Source organism: Planococcus citri, chromosome 5 (assembly GCF_950023065.1).
Source record: "Planococcus citri chromosome 5, ihPlaCitr1.1, whole genome shotgun sequence".
NCBI lineage: Eukaryota > Metazoa > Arthropoda > Insecta > Hemiptera > Pseudococcidae > Planococcus > Planococcus citri.
The window spans coordinates 56,848,332-56,867,525 of NC_088681.1; the positions used below are offsets into that span (position 1 = coordinate 56,848,332).

Sequence of the window (19,194 nt, forward strand, 5' to 3'; positions counted from 1 at the left end):
TCTATGTTTTCATCATTCTCTGTAGGAAATTCAACCATTTGAATTCAGATAGATATTCAAAGCTCCGGAGGTAGAAATCAGATCACTGGTATTTTCTGTCAGCATAATTATCTCGAAAATGAACCCACAGCACTTGAGTGACACAATTCACAAGTAAAATAACACGATGTAGTGTGAAATATGAAACCATTTTTTAAAAATTAAATCATAATTCGCGAAATTTTATTCAGTAATGTGAAACGTTTATCATCCAGAAATCAATCACTGGTTCTTTCATATTTTCAGTGTAATTTATGTTCACAACAGACGCACAACACTCCACTGGTATACTTTACTAGTAAAATAACACAATATTCCACAAAATTGATGAACAATTTTTTCTAAATTAACCCATAATTTGCTAAATTTTCATTAAAATTAACCAATTTTTATAAGACAATCAATACCTATATTTCAAATGAATTGAATGATAACGGTCGGCCTACGGTACAGTGTGACCACATCGTGTTTTCCAACAGCGCCCAGGCCTTTTATTATAGGAGGTGTTGGCGATATCATAAAATCAGTGTTGCCACTTTTTTTGTACAAAAAATTAGCTCAAAAAGTTTCAAAACGTAGTTTTCATATCGTTCCGACTCTCAAAAATTCTGAAAAAAATATATTGTGAACAACTTTTTATATTGAACAACATATTAAAAAATTGGAATGGCACTATGTTGCAAAGTCGATTTAAAAAAATTCGAAGTTCGCGAAAAAGTGTGATTTTCTGATTTAAAACATGAAACAGAGTTTTGATTTGTGAAGTTGACCCATTTGACCCCTATTACATATCTATTGAAAAAGTTGAAAAAAAACCTTTCACACGATGAAATAAACTCATCACAAAAAAATTAAAATTCGAAAAAATTCAAAAAATAATCGAATTTTTAATTTTTGTTGTGAGTGAAATTTTTATCAACTTGTAGAGGGAGAAAAATCAGTTTTTTCTGTCACCTTACTGGGAGAAAACACATTTTCTTATTACACAACCTGACGTGAATATCCGCGCCGCGAGCTTTATCATAAAAGGGTGTATTTCCGCAAATTATGACATAATATCCAGCCAATGAGAGCGCAGCATCGTGCGCATCCGCTGCATCCTCAGCCTGTACCATGTTCATTTTTTACCTTAAGCTCACTAAATCTAGTTTCTCAGAACTTCAGTCTTCATTGTACTGACGTTCCACCTGGTTGGGCTCAAGACTACAATGCTTGAGCCCCACGGTGGAACTGGGCTAGAGAATATTTATTCACATTGATTCAACTTATTAGTTCTATTGATTCGGATATATGAAACTAGCCAAGTGCATGGAGCTCAGGGGTCACTCAAAACGGAAGTGATACCCTTTATTTCGAGTCCAATTTTATTGGATAGGGAATCTTTTTACACTGACTTGTAATACTCCCTATTAGTACCTAGTTTTGTTAGGTCAGAAAGTACACAGCACTTCCGGAAGTACTTCCGCAATCAAGCATTTTTAAATTACTTTTCAAGCTGAGGAAATTCCATTATATTGCTCCCCAAAACTAATCCAAGGTATTTATCCTTTATTTACTTATTTTTTACTTAAATCATTTTTCCCACAAGAATAGGCTATGAATGTAGAAATTCTTGTTTCCTTTCCTTCTCCATGAATTAAGCTTCAAGAGATACCAACGAATGTTGATCTTTTCTCAATTATTGAATTAATTATATGTACTTACTTGAGTTAATTTGTTTTATTATTTACGTATGTATTTCCGTTCCTCAATACATCTAAATTCGTCCTATGATAATACTGATTTCTTGGTCCCTCACCCAGGAGAGATATTAAGGAGTAAATTCCCATTTACGAGTTATTATTGATTCTGGCTCATACTTCAGCTTAGTATTTAGGACTGGGCCCCAAAATGGTTTTCCATTCTGGTACTAAGGGGTCCTGGTAAGTGCAGGAGTGAGATCAATTATTTAATCTCCCTACTTAGAACGTAGGATTTGAGAGTAACCACCTAAGCTGACGTGAATAACCCCCTTAGGTGGATCCTTATGCATAATCTCCCCCTACAAACTTTTTCATGAAATGCATCAGAAAGAGGCCAAAATAAGACAACTGAATAAATTCAAACTTTTTTTGATATTTGGAATTAAAAATTGAATTTTTTCGCAAACTTAGGATTTTTTAAAATGAACTTTGCGACATAGTCCCTCCAATTTTTTAATATGTTGTTCAGTATGAAAAGTTGTTCGCAATATATTTTTTCAGAATTCTTGAGAGTCGGAACGATATGAAAACGACGTTTTGAAACTTTTTGAGCTAATTTTTTGTACAAAAAAAAGTGGCAACACTGATTTTCTGATATCGCCAAAAAGCCTTCTAAAACTTCCAACTCTGGGAAAAAGATACATTTTGGTAAGTATCATGGTTATGGAGTAATCCACTGCTGAAATGAATGATATTTTTATAGGTTCACTGAAAACTTTGACAACCCCCCCCTTGCTGCCTTTAAAAATGGGCTACATGGCTGCGATTTGCCCCATTGGTCATCCCTTCGAAAGGTCTTTCCACAGGAAAAATTGCCAAAAAATTCCGACCCCCCAACCCTTTCTTGGTCGAATTGACGTGGAATGACGACCCTCTTCTTATTGTAAATACCTACTACCCTACAAGCAAATTGAAGGGCTAATTGTGAAAGTCGCCTTAGTCATTTTTTTGTTCACACAACTTTAAACATTTTTTTTTTCATATTTCTTAAATTTTAAAGGGAAAAATGAGTATTGTAATGCATTCTTGGATAGTTAAAGATGATTTTTTAATACTTGACCATAAATTTCTTACATTACCATTGAAGTAGGACAATAACGTTTTCATTGATTTGTACAAAAATTGCTTCTGACTAAGGCGACTTTCACAAGTAGCCGAGCCCTTCAATTTCAGTCGCTGAAGTCTCTTTTTTTAAAAAAATGGTATAAATAAATGATATATTTATTCGATTTCTGCCCTCCAACAAGCTTGATTTTGCCCCTCCCCCAATCACCAGAAAAAAGAGATGATAAAATTATTTGGTATGGACCCAATTATTCCCCTCCGAGGAAAAATCCTGGCGCCGGTACTGCTTAAGCGACATTGTAAAAAAAATTGAAAATGATCACAAATTTATGCTTAAAATGGGCGGTCGAATTTTGTTTGCACAGTATTGACCTTAGCCGGTTTTACTTGAGAAATCAGTTTATCATTGATGTAATGGTGACCTTCATCAATAGGTGGGTATGTATTGATATTAGGTAGGTACCGAGTCCATAATTTTTGACATTTTTGTCATTTTCTGGGACCGTCCTTTCAAGGTCCAAGTCTTTGTTCCATCATGTTATACAAACGAGTCATTCCATGCCAAATCGACGGATTCTTGCACGAGGGGTCTTCGATTTTTTTCAAAATCAGATCATGTGTAGAGGTCATCAGACGATGGCGAATGATGCAAACTGGACATTTTTTCTATTTTTTTTTGGTGGAGCTGTGAGACTTCAAAGTTTTCCGAAATGACCGTAAATGGAAAATTTCAGTTGTAAATTGCTCCGGTTGTAACTTATGTGGTATAGAACTTTGAACTTTTTTTCAAATTGTAGTACATTGAGAGGGTAATCGACAAATTCTATCAAAATCAGTGTAGCCACCTTCAAAAACCTGAAAAAATCGATTAAAAACGTAGGTTGTGGTATTTAAAAAAACTTTAAATACATAGAAAGCAATTTTGAAAAATTTTCAAATTCTTTTAAGTATTATCAACAAAAAAATCACAAGGTCCTCCAGCTTGCGTACTTTATATTTCTCATTAGGAATTTGAAGGGTTTTGACGACAAAAAAAAAAAAAAAAGAAAAAAATTGCTTACTTGTAAGTACCTACAAATTTTGGCTTTTAAAAAAATTGGAGAAATAAAAATTGCATGAAAATTGAAAAACAAACTTTCCAGAGGTGGAAAATTTGTTATCAAGTAATAATGAGCAAATGTTTCAGCAGTGTTCAACCACAAGGTCACAGGATATAAAGACGAAGAATTTCTTTTATTTCGTATGACAAATGAAGGTATGAACTTAGATGGATATTTCTTAGGTTTCCCAACAAGTTTTCAAAAACATCTGTTCATTAAGTAAATTATCAGAACTGTATATTGTTGCCATTTTTCGAGTTAACGCTTAAATACGCATTGCTGTGCGATGTGTTTGACTATTCTCACTCTCTGTAGCCTCTGAAGTTACTACGCTTTTAATCTACTCGTGTAAAAAACAAAAAACAAAAAACAGAAGAATTATGAAACCTGCAGTCATCGTTTTATTAATTGCAGTAATGTGCATCCAAGTAAGGCATACCTACCTAGTTACCTACCAACTTATCAGATGATAATAATTTTGGAATGTATAATTAAAGCTTGTTTTAATACCTATATCAACATGTTTCTCTTCCAGTGCGAATTATCATTCGGTAATCAGACAAAAAAAGTAAATCGAAGAAGAATTATTGCGAAGAAGCCCCAACCTATAAAAGCCACCAGCAATGGACAATATGGGCCTGGTGCTGGACACTATGGGACTGGCACCGGACAGTATTGGCCTGGCGCCGGACAGTATTGGCCTGCCGCCGGACAGTATTGGCCTTCCGCCGGACATTATGGACCTACTGCCGGACATTATGGACCTGGCGTCGGACACTATGGACCTGGCGCCGGACAGTATGGGCCTGCCGCCATATCAATAGGTCAGATCATGACTTCAGATAATGCCGATGATACAAATACCACTGTGATAAAAGGAGAAAATGGTGTGATTACTGTCAATGGAAAAGCTGTACAGAAGAATGACAAGCAATTCGTGAAGGGAATCGTCACCATGAATATTTTGAATGGTCGTATTTTAATTAATGATAATGTGGTCTTCGAAAAGAAACCTTCTTCACCGAATAATTCTGGAAGTTCGATTATCGCTTCAAGTGGAATCAAGTATTTTACAATAAAAGTAAGGGAAAATGGTAGTGTAGAATATAGTGATAATAAGCTTGGAGGTGGAAAGATTAATGCACATCTGTGATTTGCTTTGAAAATTGAAATAAATTGATTGAATTTATGGAATTTCTGGTATATAATTTCCGTCACCGAAGGTAACTTTGAAAATTAAATTTATTCAGAACTTCATCTTTTTGTTCAAATTTTTGTGGATGTAAGTACCTAGTTTTGAAAAAAAAAAAAAAAAAAAGTTTCCGGACTTTTATAACTAAGTACATGTACATCCCAAAAAATGAATAATGCTGAAAATATTTCATCCAAATACCCCTCTGTTCAAGAGAAACCTTTCTCGATGCTCCAAACAGAATTTATGCATTTTCGTATAGTGCTTCCCTTTGTAAGTAAAAGATCAGAGTTAGGAGAAAAAAAAATGAAAAATTGAAATCTCTGAAATTTTTCAAAATATTTAGTCGAAGCATTTCCCAAATAACATTTTCTCACGTATTAAAAAAAAAGTGTACCAACTCATCAGGTACATAAATATTAAAATTAAACCACCAATGTAACGTATAGCGAATGAGGGCAGATAAGACCAAACTCCTCTCAAACAACTACACCTGGGTCATTCCATGCCAAATCGGCGGATTTTTGCATGAGAGTTCTTAGAGGTCATAACACGATGACGAATTACGCAAAATGGACATTTTTCGATTTTTTTTGACGGAGCTGTGGCACTTCAAAGTTCTTCAAAATGGCCGAAAATGGAAAATTTCAGTTGCAAATTGCTCCGGTTGTACGTGATATAGAATTTTGAAATTTTTTTCAAATTGTAGTACTTTGAGAGGGTAATCGACGAATGATGTCAAAATCAGTGTTGCCATTTTCTAAAACCTAAAAAAAATCGATTTAAAAACTTATAATTTGAATATAACCACGATGTCCCTCAGTAAAAATTCTGAAAAAATTCTCAGTTCTACTCCTTTTTATGTAGAATAACATACCTGGGCATCCTATCTCTGAGACAACATATGAGAAGAAAATATAACATCTAGAAGTGGTATTAATAAGACTGCTTCCCATTGTATAGGAATCTTCATGCAGATCAAAAGTGTGAAATATATATACCATAATACATCAGTGGTGGAGGACCAGGAGCCTAATTTTATTAAAGAGGAAATTGAAACAGTGGTAAAGGGTTTAAAAAATGATAAATCTATGGGTACCTACAGCTCAGATATGCAATGAACAAATCAAACATGGGTCGGTGATCATGAAGGGATTAACTCACTTAAGTATTTATGTAATGCCATTCTCAGCCACAGAAAAGATATTAATTCTAACCTTTGAAAAAGAAGATAACCATAATATTGAAAATTATAGACCAATTAGTTTATCACCCACACTAGCAACATTTTTTTCAAGAGTCCTGGATAACCATTTAAGAAAACTACTACATTTCCAACAACCCTCAGAACAAGCTGGTTTTTGAAAGGGATTTTCAACCACTGATCATTTATTCACTATAAATTTTCTGATAGAAGAAATCCAAGAATATTAAGCAGACCTCCATCTTGCTTTCATTGATTATAAAAAAGCTTTTGACTCCATAAAACAAAAATATATGATTAAAGTTCTTGGTAACCAGGGATTCAGTAAGTACCTCTAGTCCTACTATCACTGATTGTATAGATATATGTACAGGGATCTACAGGTTAGGGAGGTCACTGATGTTATTGGGGAATATTTTGATGTAGAAAGGGAGGTAAAACAGGGAGACCCTCTGTCACCTTCAATTTTCATCTCCACCTTGGAAGAATTATACCCTAACATGAACTGGATAGATGAAGAAATGAAAATTGATGGCAGATATCTCATAACCTAATTTAAGATTTGCGGATGATTAGGTTCTTATGGTCAGTGTTGGCAAAATGAAAATGATTTCGTTTTGTTTTTCATAACGTTATGTAAAATGGAGAAGCAATTCGTTTCGTTTCGTTTTTGTTATGCCTAAGATTTTTTTGTTACGTTTCGCGTTATGCCTTTTTCTATTTCATTTTCATTTCATTTTGCCTAAAATAAAATCTTTTTCCTCACTTTTGCTCAAATTGTTTCCTTTTTAATTTTGTTATACTTTGAAGTAACGTTATGCCTTATAATAACAGGTAAAACAAAACTAAAAAAAAGGGAAACAAATCGAAAAACATCTTGCGCAGTAGGCAAGATTAACCGACTTTGCTCTGTTATACAGGAAAATAAACAAACAATTAAACAATTGGTTTTATAAACAATTTGAGGCGTGTAATTTACAAAACAAATACTGAAATTTACCAATTTACCAAAATTTACGGATTTACCAAAATTTACAAATTTACCAAAATTTACCAATTTACCAAAATTTACCAATTTACCAAAATTTACCAATTTACCGAAATTTACCAATTTACCAAAATTTACCAATTTACCAAAATTTACCAATTTACCAAAATTTACCGATTTACCAAAATTTACCAATTTACCAAAATTTACCAATTTACCTAAATTTACCAATTTACCAACATTTACCAATTTACCAACATTTACGAATTTACCAAAAATTACCCTAGCAATTTACTAACATTTACCTCAGTAATTTACCAGACATTACCCACTAATTTACCAATTTTCCAATTTACCAAAAATTACCCCAGCAATTTACCAACATTCACCTCAGTAATTTACCAGACATTTCCTCACTAATTTACCAATTTTTTACCGAATTTTTACCGACTTTTTTTTAAATTACCCCAGTAATTTACTGCCAAAGGTTTTTACCAATTTACCAAACTTTACCAATTTACCAAAAATAACCCCAGCAATTTTCGAAAATTTAACAATTGGAATACCAATTTACCAATGAAAATTACGCCAATAATTTACCAAAACAAAAATTACCCAAGCAATTTACCAAAATTTTCGACCAACTTTAATTACAAGTAATTCACCAAAAATAACTAATCATTTTATTTACTAAAAATTACTATTAATTAACAGAAAAAAAAAACAAAATTATCAAAATTTACTGGCTATTTACCAAAAACTTAATGTTTTTTGTTGAAACAAAAATTACACTAGAAATTTTTGAAAAATTTTGATTTTTTATGGCAAAAAAATTTTGGACGGATAAAATTAACAAAAAAATTAACAAAAAAATCAACAAAAAATTTTCTCCCCTTGACTCGCGCGGGATTCGAACACCCGACCTCCAGCGCACCAATCTGCAACCTACACACCCTAACCACCCCATCTGTTTGTTGGGGGTGAGCCGTTTGCGAGATATAAGGGTTTACACAAATTTCTGCTTATCCCTAACGTTGAAACACACTTAAACGTTCATATCTCGTAAACGGCTGAATCGATTTCGACCAAATTAAAAATTTTTCTAGTTCAGTATCAAAGCAATATTTTGCCATCATCAGTTTCGACTTGAAGTTCGGAGCTTTTGAGTTCAGCGTGACACAAATTTATACATAAATTGATATATACATACATACATACATACATACATACATACATACATACATACATATATATAGGCATCGCGGCAGGCTTATGAGCCAATTTTTCAAAATTTCAAAATTTTTAAAATTATTTTCAATTTCTGTTCTAATTAACTAATCGAAATTCTAATTGCACAGTCATTGAAATATATAATTTATCTGTATCAAGAAACAGAATAAAAAATTTTTGGAGACAATTTTTTCAAAAAAATTTTAAAATTTTTTGAACTATATTGAATTTTGTGAAAATTGCTTGGTTGTCAAAAAGTCTGAACCACATCAAAATTTTTGGTATCAACAGTATTCCCATAGAGCAATAAAATGCAGAAAAATCATTAGTCAAATTTATCATCGTGCATACCCAATTTCAACAGGGCTTTGGGTATGCCGACCAGTACTTCCTATTCTATAGGCCTCATGTTAGTACTACATCTAGCGAACATCTCTGAGAAACATTCGGTGCGCGCAGCTAACTTTGACAAAACTAGTTTGAAACAGGTGGCTCACTTGTTATGTAACTTTAGCCTTTACGAAGTGAGCCAGGCTGGTAAACCTACTGGTTCACTTCTTATGCAAGATTAACCCATACGTGGGTTCATAAGTGTGTTGTCGTGAATATATATATATATAAACTTATCTCGTTTTGCGTCATACGTCTTATCGTGATCAGCACACTTCAATTCGTCAAGAAAACCCACCCCCAACCAAATCCTCAACCATCATGACAAATACAATACCTCACTTTTCCGTTTCACGGCAAAGTCGGTAAAAAGGTGAAACGAAATAGTAGGTAAAACGAAATGAAAACGAAAAAAATAATGTTTTGCGTTCAGGAAAATTCGTTTTCAAAACGGAAGTTTTTAAAATGTTTTGTTTTCGTCATAACGTTTTTCTCCTGCTTCATATTTCATTTCGTCTTCGTTTCGTTTTCGTTTTGTTTTGCGTTTTTTTAACCTTTTTACGAAACAAAATAATTTCGTTTTGCCAACACTGCTTATGGCTAAAAAATTGGAAACTGTAATTGAGATGATTCAGGACCTACCTACACAACATTGAAAGAGTTTCTGGGTTAGAAATATGCTTTAATAAATCAAAAATTTTAAGTAGCATTCAAGAAATAAATAAGGTGAAAGTAGAAGAAAATTACACTGAAAAAAGCAAATGAGGCGATATACTTAAACGGGACAATTTTTATCTTTACAAAATAGGAGCGAAAAAGAAATAAGCCACTGAATCTCTCTAGGTTGGAAAAATTCTGGTAAATGAAAAATATCATGAAGGGACCATTTTTAAATTGGAAAATGAAAGCAACATTTTTCAACAGCTGCATCATTCCAACAATTACCGATGGAACTGAACCCTGCACCCTGATAAATGGTTTGGAAAATGAAAAGCAGCACAAAATGTAATGCATCGCTCAATGATAGGAGTATTAAAAAAAGCGGACAGAATTCCTATACGAACGTAATAAAAAGTAAAATAGGCTATAATTTGATAAGAATATTTCATAAAAAATAAAATAGGCTATAATTTAATAAGAATTTTTCGGTAGAAGCAAATATCGTAAGTACCTACCTAAAGATCAAATTTTTACAACTTTTTCAACATTTTTGGGTTCAATACACAGTGCTAGGAACTTTTTTTTAGATTTTCAAGTTCAAATGAAATTGGGTCAAAATTCTGTTCAACAATAATTGCTTTTTTAAAAAAAAAAAGAAATTCACAGTGTCCTCCCAATGCATAATTTCCATTTCTCATTATTTAAAGGGCTCTGATGACAAAAAAAAAAAAAAAAACATGAAAAAAATTGTGACTTGTGCAAATTTTAGATTAGAAAAAAATTGGAGAAATTAAAAGTTGCATGACAATTGAAAAACAAAGTTTCCAGAGGTGTAAAATTTTCTATCAGGTAGGTATTATTAATGAGCAAGTGTTTCAGTAGTGTTCAGCCATACCCTCAAGACAAAGAACTGTCTGTAAATTTTTTAAAAATTTACTGAAAACTTTACAGACAGGTAATTTCGCGGATTGACTGTAAATTTTACAGTCTGTAAAATATTTACAGAAAATTTAGTAGGTACATACTGCTGGTAAATTTAAAAATGTGAAAATGTTGTTATATTGGCTGAATTCGGCTTTTTTCGTTGAACAGCATAGCAATCCTTACAATATCTACCCTGAAAAAAATTTTAATGAGAAAAAAAATTTTCACCCTGGGTGGGGATCGAACCCAGGACCTTCTGCATTACCTGACTACCTACTATCTTACCTACTGGGCTACCGTGGCTGTTGATGAACAGGGTCCCAAAGTGATGATATATGTTATTTTTACCTTATATGACTTGTAATATTTATAATGGTATGCGAATTTTAAGCATTAATATTTGCGTGTAAGATAATTACAATGACTTATACAATTTTGATCTTACGCTGTATCTATATATCCAGTATTCAATAGTATATTACACAACGAGGGCCGAAAAAGTGATTTTTGACGAGGGTGAGGTTTGTGACCCGAACGAAGTGAGGGGAACAACTCACACGAGTTCAAAATCACTTTTTCTCCGAGTTTAGTGAAGTAATTTTTCCTGAACGAGGGTGGAAAGTACTTATTTTTACATCCGAGCGATTCTCGCGAGGTCGGAAAAGTAGTACTTTTCAGCCCTAGATAGGAAAAATCATTTTAGGATATTTTGCAATAAGGCACACACCCCTTTCAAAATTTTAAAGTGTTTATGCAACTTTAGTTTATACCTAATGACCATAGATTTTCATTTTGTTCATCAATTCTGCAATATTGTGTGAGGATTACCTACTATACCTACCTGCCATCTGTTCTGCTCATAATGTGCTGATGCTGATTGAAATGTTTCTGATCAAATAACCAACACTTGGACTTGAATGTGAAACATTTTTAAAATTATAATTGGCATTTATTTTATAAATTAATACCTGGCATATAGATATCTATACCTAATTTTGCATTTTTTAGTTTAAGTTCCTTCCCATGTACAGGAGCTTATTCCCAGTGGCGTAAATACGGAAGGGTTTTGGATCAACCCCCCTCCCCTGACATCCTAAAAAAATTAATTTTTCACTCGTGACTGCACAAAATACACTTTTTTTTGTAATATCTTGTATCTTGATTTCAACCCCCCTCCCCCAGAAGGGGTGTCGAGTTACGCTACTGCTTATTCCTACCCCTCCTGGCCTTTAAAAATGACAAATGAATGTAAAAATCCAGTTTCACTTTGATTTCAAGTGGTATAGGTAACTACCAGCCTCCACACACCTTATAGACCAGTAGAGATGCCTAGAGTTTTTAGTGAAATGAAATTTAGGTATTCAGTCATAACATAAAACAAAAACTTATCAATTAAAGCATTATGAGTTACCATATGCCTACATATGCAAAAATCTCTAACTACTTTCAAATACTGAGAGTAAAAAGACTATTTTTCTAAATACAGAGAGTAAATTATGGGAAATTGCAATTTACAGGTAATGCAAAGACTGTTACAGTCAATGGGCAGGTAGTATACAGACCATTCTTTTAAAAACAGAGAGTAAATTTTGGGAAAATGTGATTTACAGGTAGTGCAAAGACAGTTACAGTCACTGAGCAGATAGTATACAGACCATTCTTTTAAAAACAGAGAGTAAATTTTGGGAAACTGTAAGTTACAGATGATGCAAAGACAGTTACAGTCAGTGTACAGATAGTATACAGACCACTCTTCCAAAAACAGAGAGTAAATTTCACAGTTACTGTCTATGTACAGACACTTACATCGAGTATTTTAGGCTTACTGACAATTTACAGTCAATAAACAGACGAATACAGTCCATATTTTTGGTTTACTGACAGTTCTTTGTCTTGAGGGTAAGGTCACAAGATATAAAGACGAAGAATTTCTTTTATTTCATATGACGACGAATGAAGGTATGTATAGATGAATATTTCTTAGGTTTTCCAACAAGTTTTCAAAAACATTTGTTCATTAAGTAAATTATTAGAGCTGTATATTGTTGCCATTTTTCGAGTTAACGCTTAAATACGCATTGCTGTGCGATCTGTTTGACTATTCTCACTCTGTAGCTTCTGAAGTTGCTCCGCTTTTAATCTGCTCGTGTAAAAAAAACAGGGGAATTATGAAACCTGCAGTGATCTTTTTGTTAATTGCAGTAATGTGCATCCAAGTATGGCATACCTATACCTACTTACCAAACAACTTTTCAGATGACATAGGTAATTTGAAATGTAATTAAATCTCATTATTTAAATATCAACATCGTTTTACTTTCAGTGCGAATTATCATTCGGTAATCAGACGAAAAAAGTAAATCGACGAAGGATTATTGTGAAAGAACCTCCATCTGTAAAAGCCACTAGAAATGACCAGTATGGACCTGGCGACATATCCATGGATGACATATCCGTAGGTCTGATCACGACTTTCGATGATGACGATGACACAAATACCACTGTGATAAAAGGAGAAAATGGTGTGATTACTGTCGATGGAAAAGTTGTACTGAAGAACGACAAGCAGTTCAAGAAAGGAATCGTCGCCATGAACATTTATCATGGTCGTATTTTAATCAATGATAAGTTGGTCCTGAACAGGAAACCTTCTTCACCGAATAATTTTGGAAGTTCAATTATCGCTCAAAGTGGAATCAAGAGTTTTAAAATAAAAGTAAGGAAAAATGGTAGAGTGGAATATACTGATAATAAGCTTGGAGGTGGAATAATAAATGCACATATGTGATTTTCTTTGAAAATTGAAATAAACTGATTGAATTTACCTATGGAATTACTGGTATGATTTTCGTCACCTAAGATAACATTGAAAATTGAATTTATTCAAAAATTTTTCATTTTTTATGTCCGAATGTTTCTAACACATTGTTTCCGAAAAAAAACCTTCTCGAACTTCCATATACACCCCCCTCCCAGAATAAAAAAAATAAAAATGTTGAAAATATTTCATCCAAATACCCCTCTTTTCCGGAAAAACCTCCCTCGATCCTCCAAACAGAAGTTATATGTACGTTTTCACACTGGTTCCCAAATTTGTAAAGGATCCAAAAAAGGAATGAAAAAATGAAAAACTGAAGTCTGTGAAAATTTTTTGAATATTTTCCATCCTTCGTCGAAGCCTTCCCGAATAACATTGTAGGTATACTTACTCATCAGATACATAATATTAAAATTAAACCACCAACTTCGAGCTTGGCAAATCAATTTATTACGACTCGTGAACCATAACAGGCTCATCTCTACAAGAATTATTAGTACATCTGAGCACTCAGTAGTTCTCCCTCATTAAAAGTATCATCGGTGTACTCAACTCGGCCACTCTTCATCACTCTGATTTCAAAATCGTCGGCTCCTTCGTAGAGAAAAGTGGTAATTTTGCGAGCAGGCTTCGCAGGTTTCCTATCCAGGATCACGTTATTATTGATTACAATATAACCACGACCAATGTTCACCCAAACAATACCCTCCTTTAACTGGCTATCACTCGGCACTACAGTTCTTCCTTCAATCTTAATGGCTCCTTTCAGGGTAATCCTTATCCGAAGTCGTGGCTCGTTTTTTGGCTGGACGAGCACTGGCAGCTGGTACATTCCGTTTCCGGTTGTTGTCTGCTGATTGTACAGTTTGGGGTTTCTTAGCGTTATTTTCTTCTGTGGTTCCATCTTCTGAGGGCGCACCGAGCGATAATTTGGACTGAAAAAGTACATGAAAATACATAATTGAATCAAGAGGTCAAAAAATTTGATTTGAACGGTTCTTAGAGGGGGGGCACAGTTAGGATAGAAATATATTTTCCAATATGTGCATACACGATTTACTAATATAGGGGGGAGGGGGGATTAAAGAAACGACTTACTTGGATGCCTACTACTGCAATTAATAAAACGACGATCACGGTGGTCTTCATACTTTTTCTGGTTTTTCACACAAGATAGATTTAAACTGGTGTAGTTCAACTCTCGACGTTGAAGAACAAGAATACTCAAACATATCGTTCAGCTCACGTGTTTATATATTTTGCAATTTTGCATTACCTAATTGTTGAAAAAAAAAAATGACTACATACAGTTGGAATAATTTTTTAAACGAACAAGTGTTGGTAAAATGTTTTACAAGAATTAACCCGAGTGCTTTCAACCACAATGGACATTCTCATAATTAAAACACTTGTTCGTTAAAAACTAACAACATTTTCATTGGTAAACGATTTCATTTTTCAATTTTCGCATACCTAATTTTGATTTTAGTAACTTTCAAACAGAACATTCAACATTAATTTCTCACGTTCTTGACTTGTCATTTTTAAAAAATGTGATTGTAATTGAACTTTTGCTGATGAGCACGTGTGTACATAGTTGCATGTCACAGTCGATGTTTGCTCGTTTTCACACTAAAAATTTTTGTTCAAAAGTAAAATTATAAAGCAAGGGAATTATTTAATGTGTATCTATCTACACAGTCTTGATTTAAAAGAAAAGTGTTTTCTTGGGTTAAGCATACCAAGACATAGGTATTCTAAAAACATTAAAATCTTTCCAATTTTTGGGAAATTTTTGATACCTAAATTAACAATTGTACTTGAGAGACAGACAGGCCTTTATTTTCATTGCATTTTTCAAATCACCTCAAAATGTATTTTGCCGAAGTTGAAATATTAATAATTATTTTATAAAATTCTAAAATAGTAAATTTTTGCAAGAAATTGCTTAAAAAGTAAGAATGTGACAAGTTGAACAGTGTTTTTTTTTTTCAAGTGGAAAAATCTCAGAATTTCAGAAACAAGGTCAAAAATCGGCAATGCTTACCACGATTAATTCAAAACGTCGTCTACTCCCCAAAGTTGACTCCCCCTCCCAATCGATTGCCACTATTTTTCAGCAATCTCTGGAGCCTCCAGCAAAATTTGACTTTTTCCCAGCAATTTCAAATTGTTCCAGAAGGCGATGTGATAACTTAGACGACTGAAAATTTAATCCAATCATAAGTTCGACATTCGAGAGTCAATTAAGGCCTGTGAATCACCAATCCGAAACGATGAGCTGAAAACTGTATTTTTTTTTACAAGTTGAAAAATATCAAATTAAAAAAAAAATCCAATATCATCAATTTTTGCAACAATAAATAACTCAAAACTTCGTCAACCTCCTAAAGTCGTCCCATTTAATCGATTGCCACCATTTTCCAGCCTATCTGGAGCCTCCAGCAACATTTGAGTTTTCTCCTAGCAGTTTCAAATCGCTTCAGAATGCATTGTAATTTAACTCTGTTTTAAGTTCAACATTTTGAATCGATTGGGACAGGTGAATAATGAATCCGAGAGGATTAGTTGGAATGTGTACTTTTTTTCAAGTTGAAAAATCTGTAATTTGAAAAATAAATTCCATAATTGTCAACATTTGCATACAATTTTACAAAACTTCCTCTACATACTTATTGCTGCCTAAAGTTGACATAGGTACCATATCGATTGACACTATTTTCGGAACGATCTGGAGCCTCCATCAAACCATTTCAGGGCTTCCAACGAAATTTTAAATTTTCTCCAGAAATATCGAAAATGGACTTTGGCACCAATAATATTTTTGTTAGCGCTTATATCGACAATACCCCTGACTTCTTGAGGACTCATCAGATATTAAAATTAAACCACCAATTTCGTGTTTTAAATCAATTTATTACGATTCGTGAACCATAATACAGGCCTACTCATAAATTTATTAGTACATCTGAGCACTCAGTAGATCTCCTTCATCAAACGTATCATCGGTATACTCAACTCGACCGTTCTTCATTACTTTCATTTCAAAATTGTCGATTCCTTCGTAGACAAACTTGGTGATATTGGCACCGAGCTTCACAGGTTTCCTATCCAAGATCACGTTATTATTGATTACAATATAACCACGACCTATGTTCACCCAGACAATACCCTTCTTCAACTGGCTATCATTCGGCTCCACAGTTTTTCCATCAATCGTAATGGCTCCTTTCCTGTCTCCTTTCATGATGATCACGTCAGGGTAATCATCTGAAGTGGTGGCTGGACTTGTGGCTGGAGCAGTACTAGCAGCGGGTACATTCTGGTTGTTGTCTATTGGTTGTTCAGTTTGGGGTTTGTTTGCGTTGGTTTTTTTGGCGTTTTTATTTTTTGAGCGGGCACCGAGCGATAATTCGGACTGAAAAAGTAAATGAAAATATTTGAGACAAGAGGTTGAACAATTTCATTTAGAAGGTTCTTGAAAAAAAAGTAAAGTACCTATGTTAGGATGGAAATTAATTTTCCAATCTCTACATACACGATTTACTAATACTTATTGGGGGAAAAAATAAGGAAAAGACTTACTTGGATGCACATTACTGCAATTAATAACACGATAACGGCGGTCTTCATAATTTTTCTGGTTTTTCATGCAAGTACAAAGTAGATAGATTGAAACTGGCGTAGTTCAACTTTCGACACTCAAGAATAAGAATACTTAAACACGTTGTACAGTGCATGTATTTATATATTTTTTAAATTAATTGTTAGAATAATGCAAACACACCTACAGTTTGAATAATTTTCTAAATGAACAAGTGTTGGTAAAATGTTCTACAAGAATTAACACGAGTTCTTTTAACCACAATGGACATTCATTTTCTCGACAAATGACAGGTAGGTACTTGAAACACTTGTTCGTTAAGAACTAACAAATTTTCATTTACTTAACGATTTCATTTTTCAATTTTCGCATACCTAATTTTAATTTTAACAACTTTCAAACAGAAAATTCAGAACTAAATTCTCACGTTCCTGTCTAGTCATTTTTTTTTCTTCATGTGATTGTAAATTGAACCTTTGCTGATGGGCAGGTGTGAAATGGGTGCATGCCAGAGGTCAATATTTGTTCGTTTTCATAGGTACTGAAAATTTTCGTTCAAAAATAGGTAAATATAGGTACCTTACAATATTCCAGAAACATTCAAAGTTTTTTCAATCTTCAGATTTGAGATTTTGAAATTTTGGATTTAAACATTTCGGATTATGAGATTTGAGATTGTCAGATTTGAGATTTTAAAATTTTGGTTTTTGAGATTTAAAATTTGAGATTTTCAGAATTTATATTTTGAGATTTTGCTTTTTTAGATTTGAGATTTTGAGGAGATTTCAAAAATTTGAGCTTTAAAATTTTGAGATTTTGGATTATGAGATTTCAAATTTTAGATTTTGAGATTTCGCATTATGATATTTCAGATACCTACTCATTGAGATTAAAGATTTTTGAGATTTCAGATTTTCAAATATCAGATTTTAAGCTTTTGGATTCGGATATTTCGGATTATCAGATTTCAGACTTTGGGATTTTAGATCATGAGATTTCAGAGTTTGAGCTTTAGATTTTGAGATTTTGGTTTCTGAGATTTCAGATTTTGAGGAGACTTTACTTTGAGCTTCTGGATTTTGAGATTTGAGATTTTGATATTTCAGATTTTGATATTTCAGATTTTGAGCTTTTGGATTTTGACATTTTGGATTCTGAGATTTCAGTTTTTGAAATTTCAGATTTTGAGGTTTGAGATTTTGAGATTCCAAAATTTGTGACTTTGAACTTTTGGGTTTGGAGATTTCGGATTATAGGATTTTAGATTTTGGGATTTTAGATCATGAGATAACAGAGTTCGAGATTTGGATTTTAAGACTTCGGATTATGACATTTTAGATTTTGAGTTTTGGATTTTGAGATTTCGCATTCTGAGACTTTAGATGTTAAGATTAAAGATATATTTCGGATTATGAGATTTGAGATTTTGATAACTATTTCAGATTTTGAGATTTCAGATTTTCTGTTATGAGATTTCAGATTTTCAGATTCCATATTTTGAACTTTTGAATTTTGAGATTTTGAGACTCCAGATTTTGAGATCAACATTTTGAGACTTCAGATTTTCAGATTCCAGATTTTGAACTTTTGAATTTTGAGATTTCAGTGTTTGAAATTTGAGAATTTGAGATTTTGAACTTTTGGATTTGAAGATTTCGGATTATAAGATTTCAGGTTTGGAGAATTGAGATTTTGAGACTCCAGATTTTGAGATTTCAGATTTTGAGATCCCAGATTTTGAACTTTTGGATTCAGACATTTCGGATTATCAGATTTCAGATTTTGGGATTTTAGATCATGAGATTTCAGAGTTTGAGCTTTAGATTTTGGGATTTCGGATTATGAGATTTTAGATTTTGAGCTTTTGGATTTTGAGATTTTGCATTATGAGACTTCAGATATTAAAATTGAAGATATTTCGGATTATGAGATTTGAGATTTTGAGCTTTTGAATTTTGAGATTTTGGGTTATGAGATTTCAGATTTTGAGAATTGAGATTTTGAGACTCCAGATTTTGAGATTTAACATTTTCAAGACAAGACAAGACATTTATTTTTAAAGTGCTTACAACACAATAATATTTTGGTTTTAAAAGCACTTATACTATTTTTTGAAAAATTAAACTAGATGGAGTAAATTATCATTTTTGATTAACCTCATAATATTATTGAAATTTAATTTATTATCAATGAATTTGTTTGAATCATCTTTTAGATTTTGAAGGTTTAAGAAGGGGC

At 33.0% G+C, this 19,194-nt stretch overlaps 2 protein-coding genes across 2 annotated transcripts; one reads left to right on the plus strand and one right to left on the minus strand.

Moving 5' to 3' along the window:
- The first annotated feature begins 4,217 nt into the window (after positions 1–4,217).
- On the plus strand, positions 4,218–5,140 carry LOC135847296 (uncharacterized). The gene is made up of 2 exons (XM_065366765.1): positions 4,218–4,374; positions 4,482–5,140. Exons 1-2 carry the CDS (start codon positions 4,327–4,329, stop codon positions 5,097–5,099), a joined length of 666 nt encoding a protein of 221 aa, XP_065222837.1. The 5' UTR covers positions 4,218–4,326; the 3' UTR covers positions 5,100–5,140.
- An 11,116-nt stretch (positions 5,141–16,256) lies between these two features.
- LOC135848912 (uncharacterized) lies at positions 16,257–17,059 on the minus strand. Its single transcript, XM_065369004.1, has 2 exons — positions 16,938–17,059; positions 16,257–16,770 (listed from the first exon to the last, which is right to left on the minus strand). The coding sequence occupies exons 1-2, from the start codon at positions 16,983–16,985 to the stop codon at positions 16,312–16,314; spliced, it is 507 nt and encodes a 168-aa protein (XP_065225076.1). The 5' UTR covers positions 16,986–17,059; the 3' UTR covers positions 16,257–16,311.
- Between the last annotated feature and the right edge of the window lie 2,135 nt (positions 17,060–19,194).

Coding starts and splice junctions, on each gene's coding strand:
- LOC135847296 (XM_065366765.1), top strand. CDS start 4,327: ATGAAACCTGCAGTCATCGTTTTATTAATTGCAGTAATGTGCATCCAA. Junction 4,375..4,481: donor TTGCAGTAATGTGCATCCAA/GTAAGGCATACC, acceptor TTTCTCTTCCAG/TGCGAATTATCATTCGGTAA.
- LOC135848912 (XM_065369004.1), bottom strand. CDS start 16,985: ATGAAGACCGCCGTTATCGTGTTATTAATTGCAGTAATGTGCATCCAA. Junction 16,771..16,937: donor TTGCAGTAATGTGCATCCAA/GTAAGTCTTTTC, acceptor TTACTTTTTCAG/TCCGAATTATCGCTCGGTGC.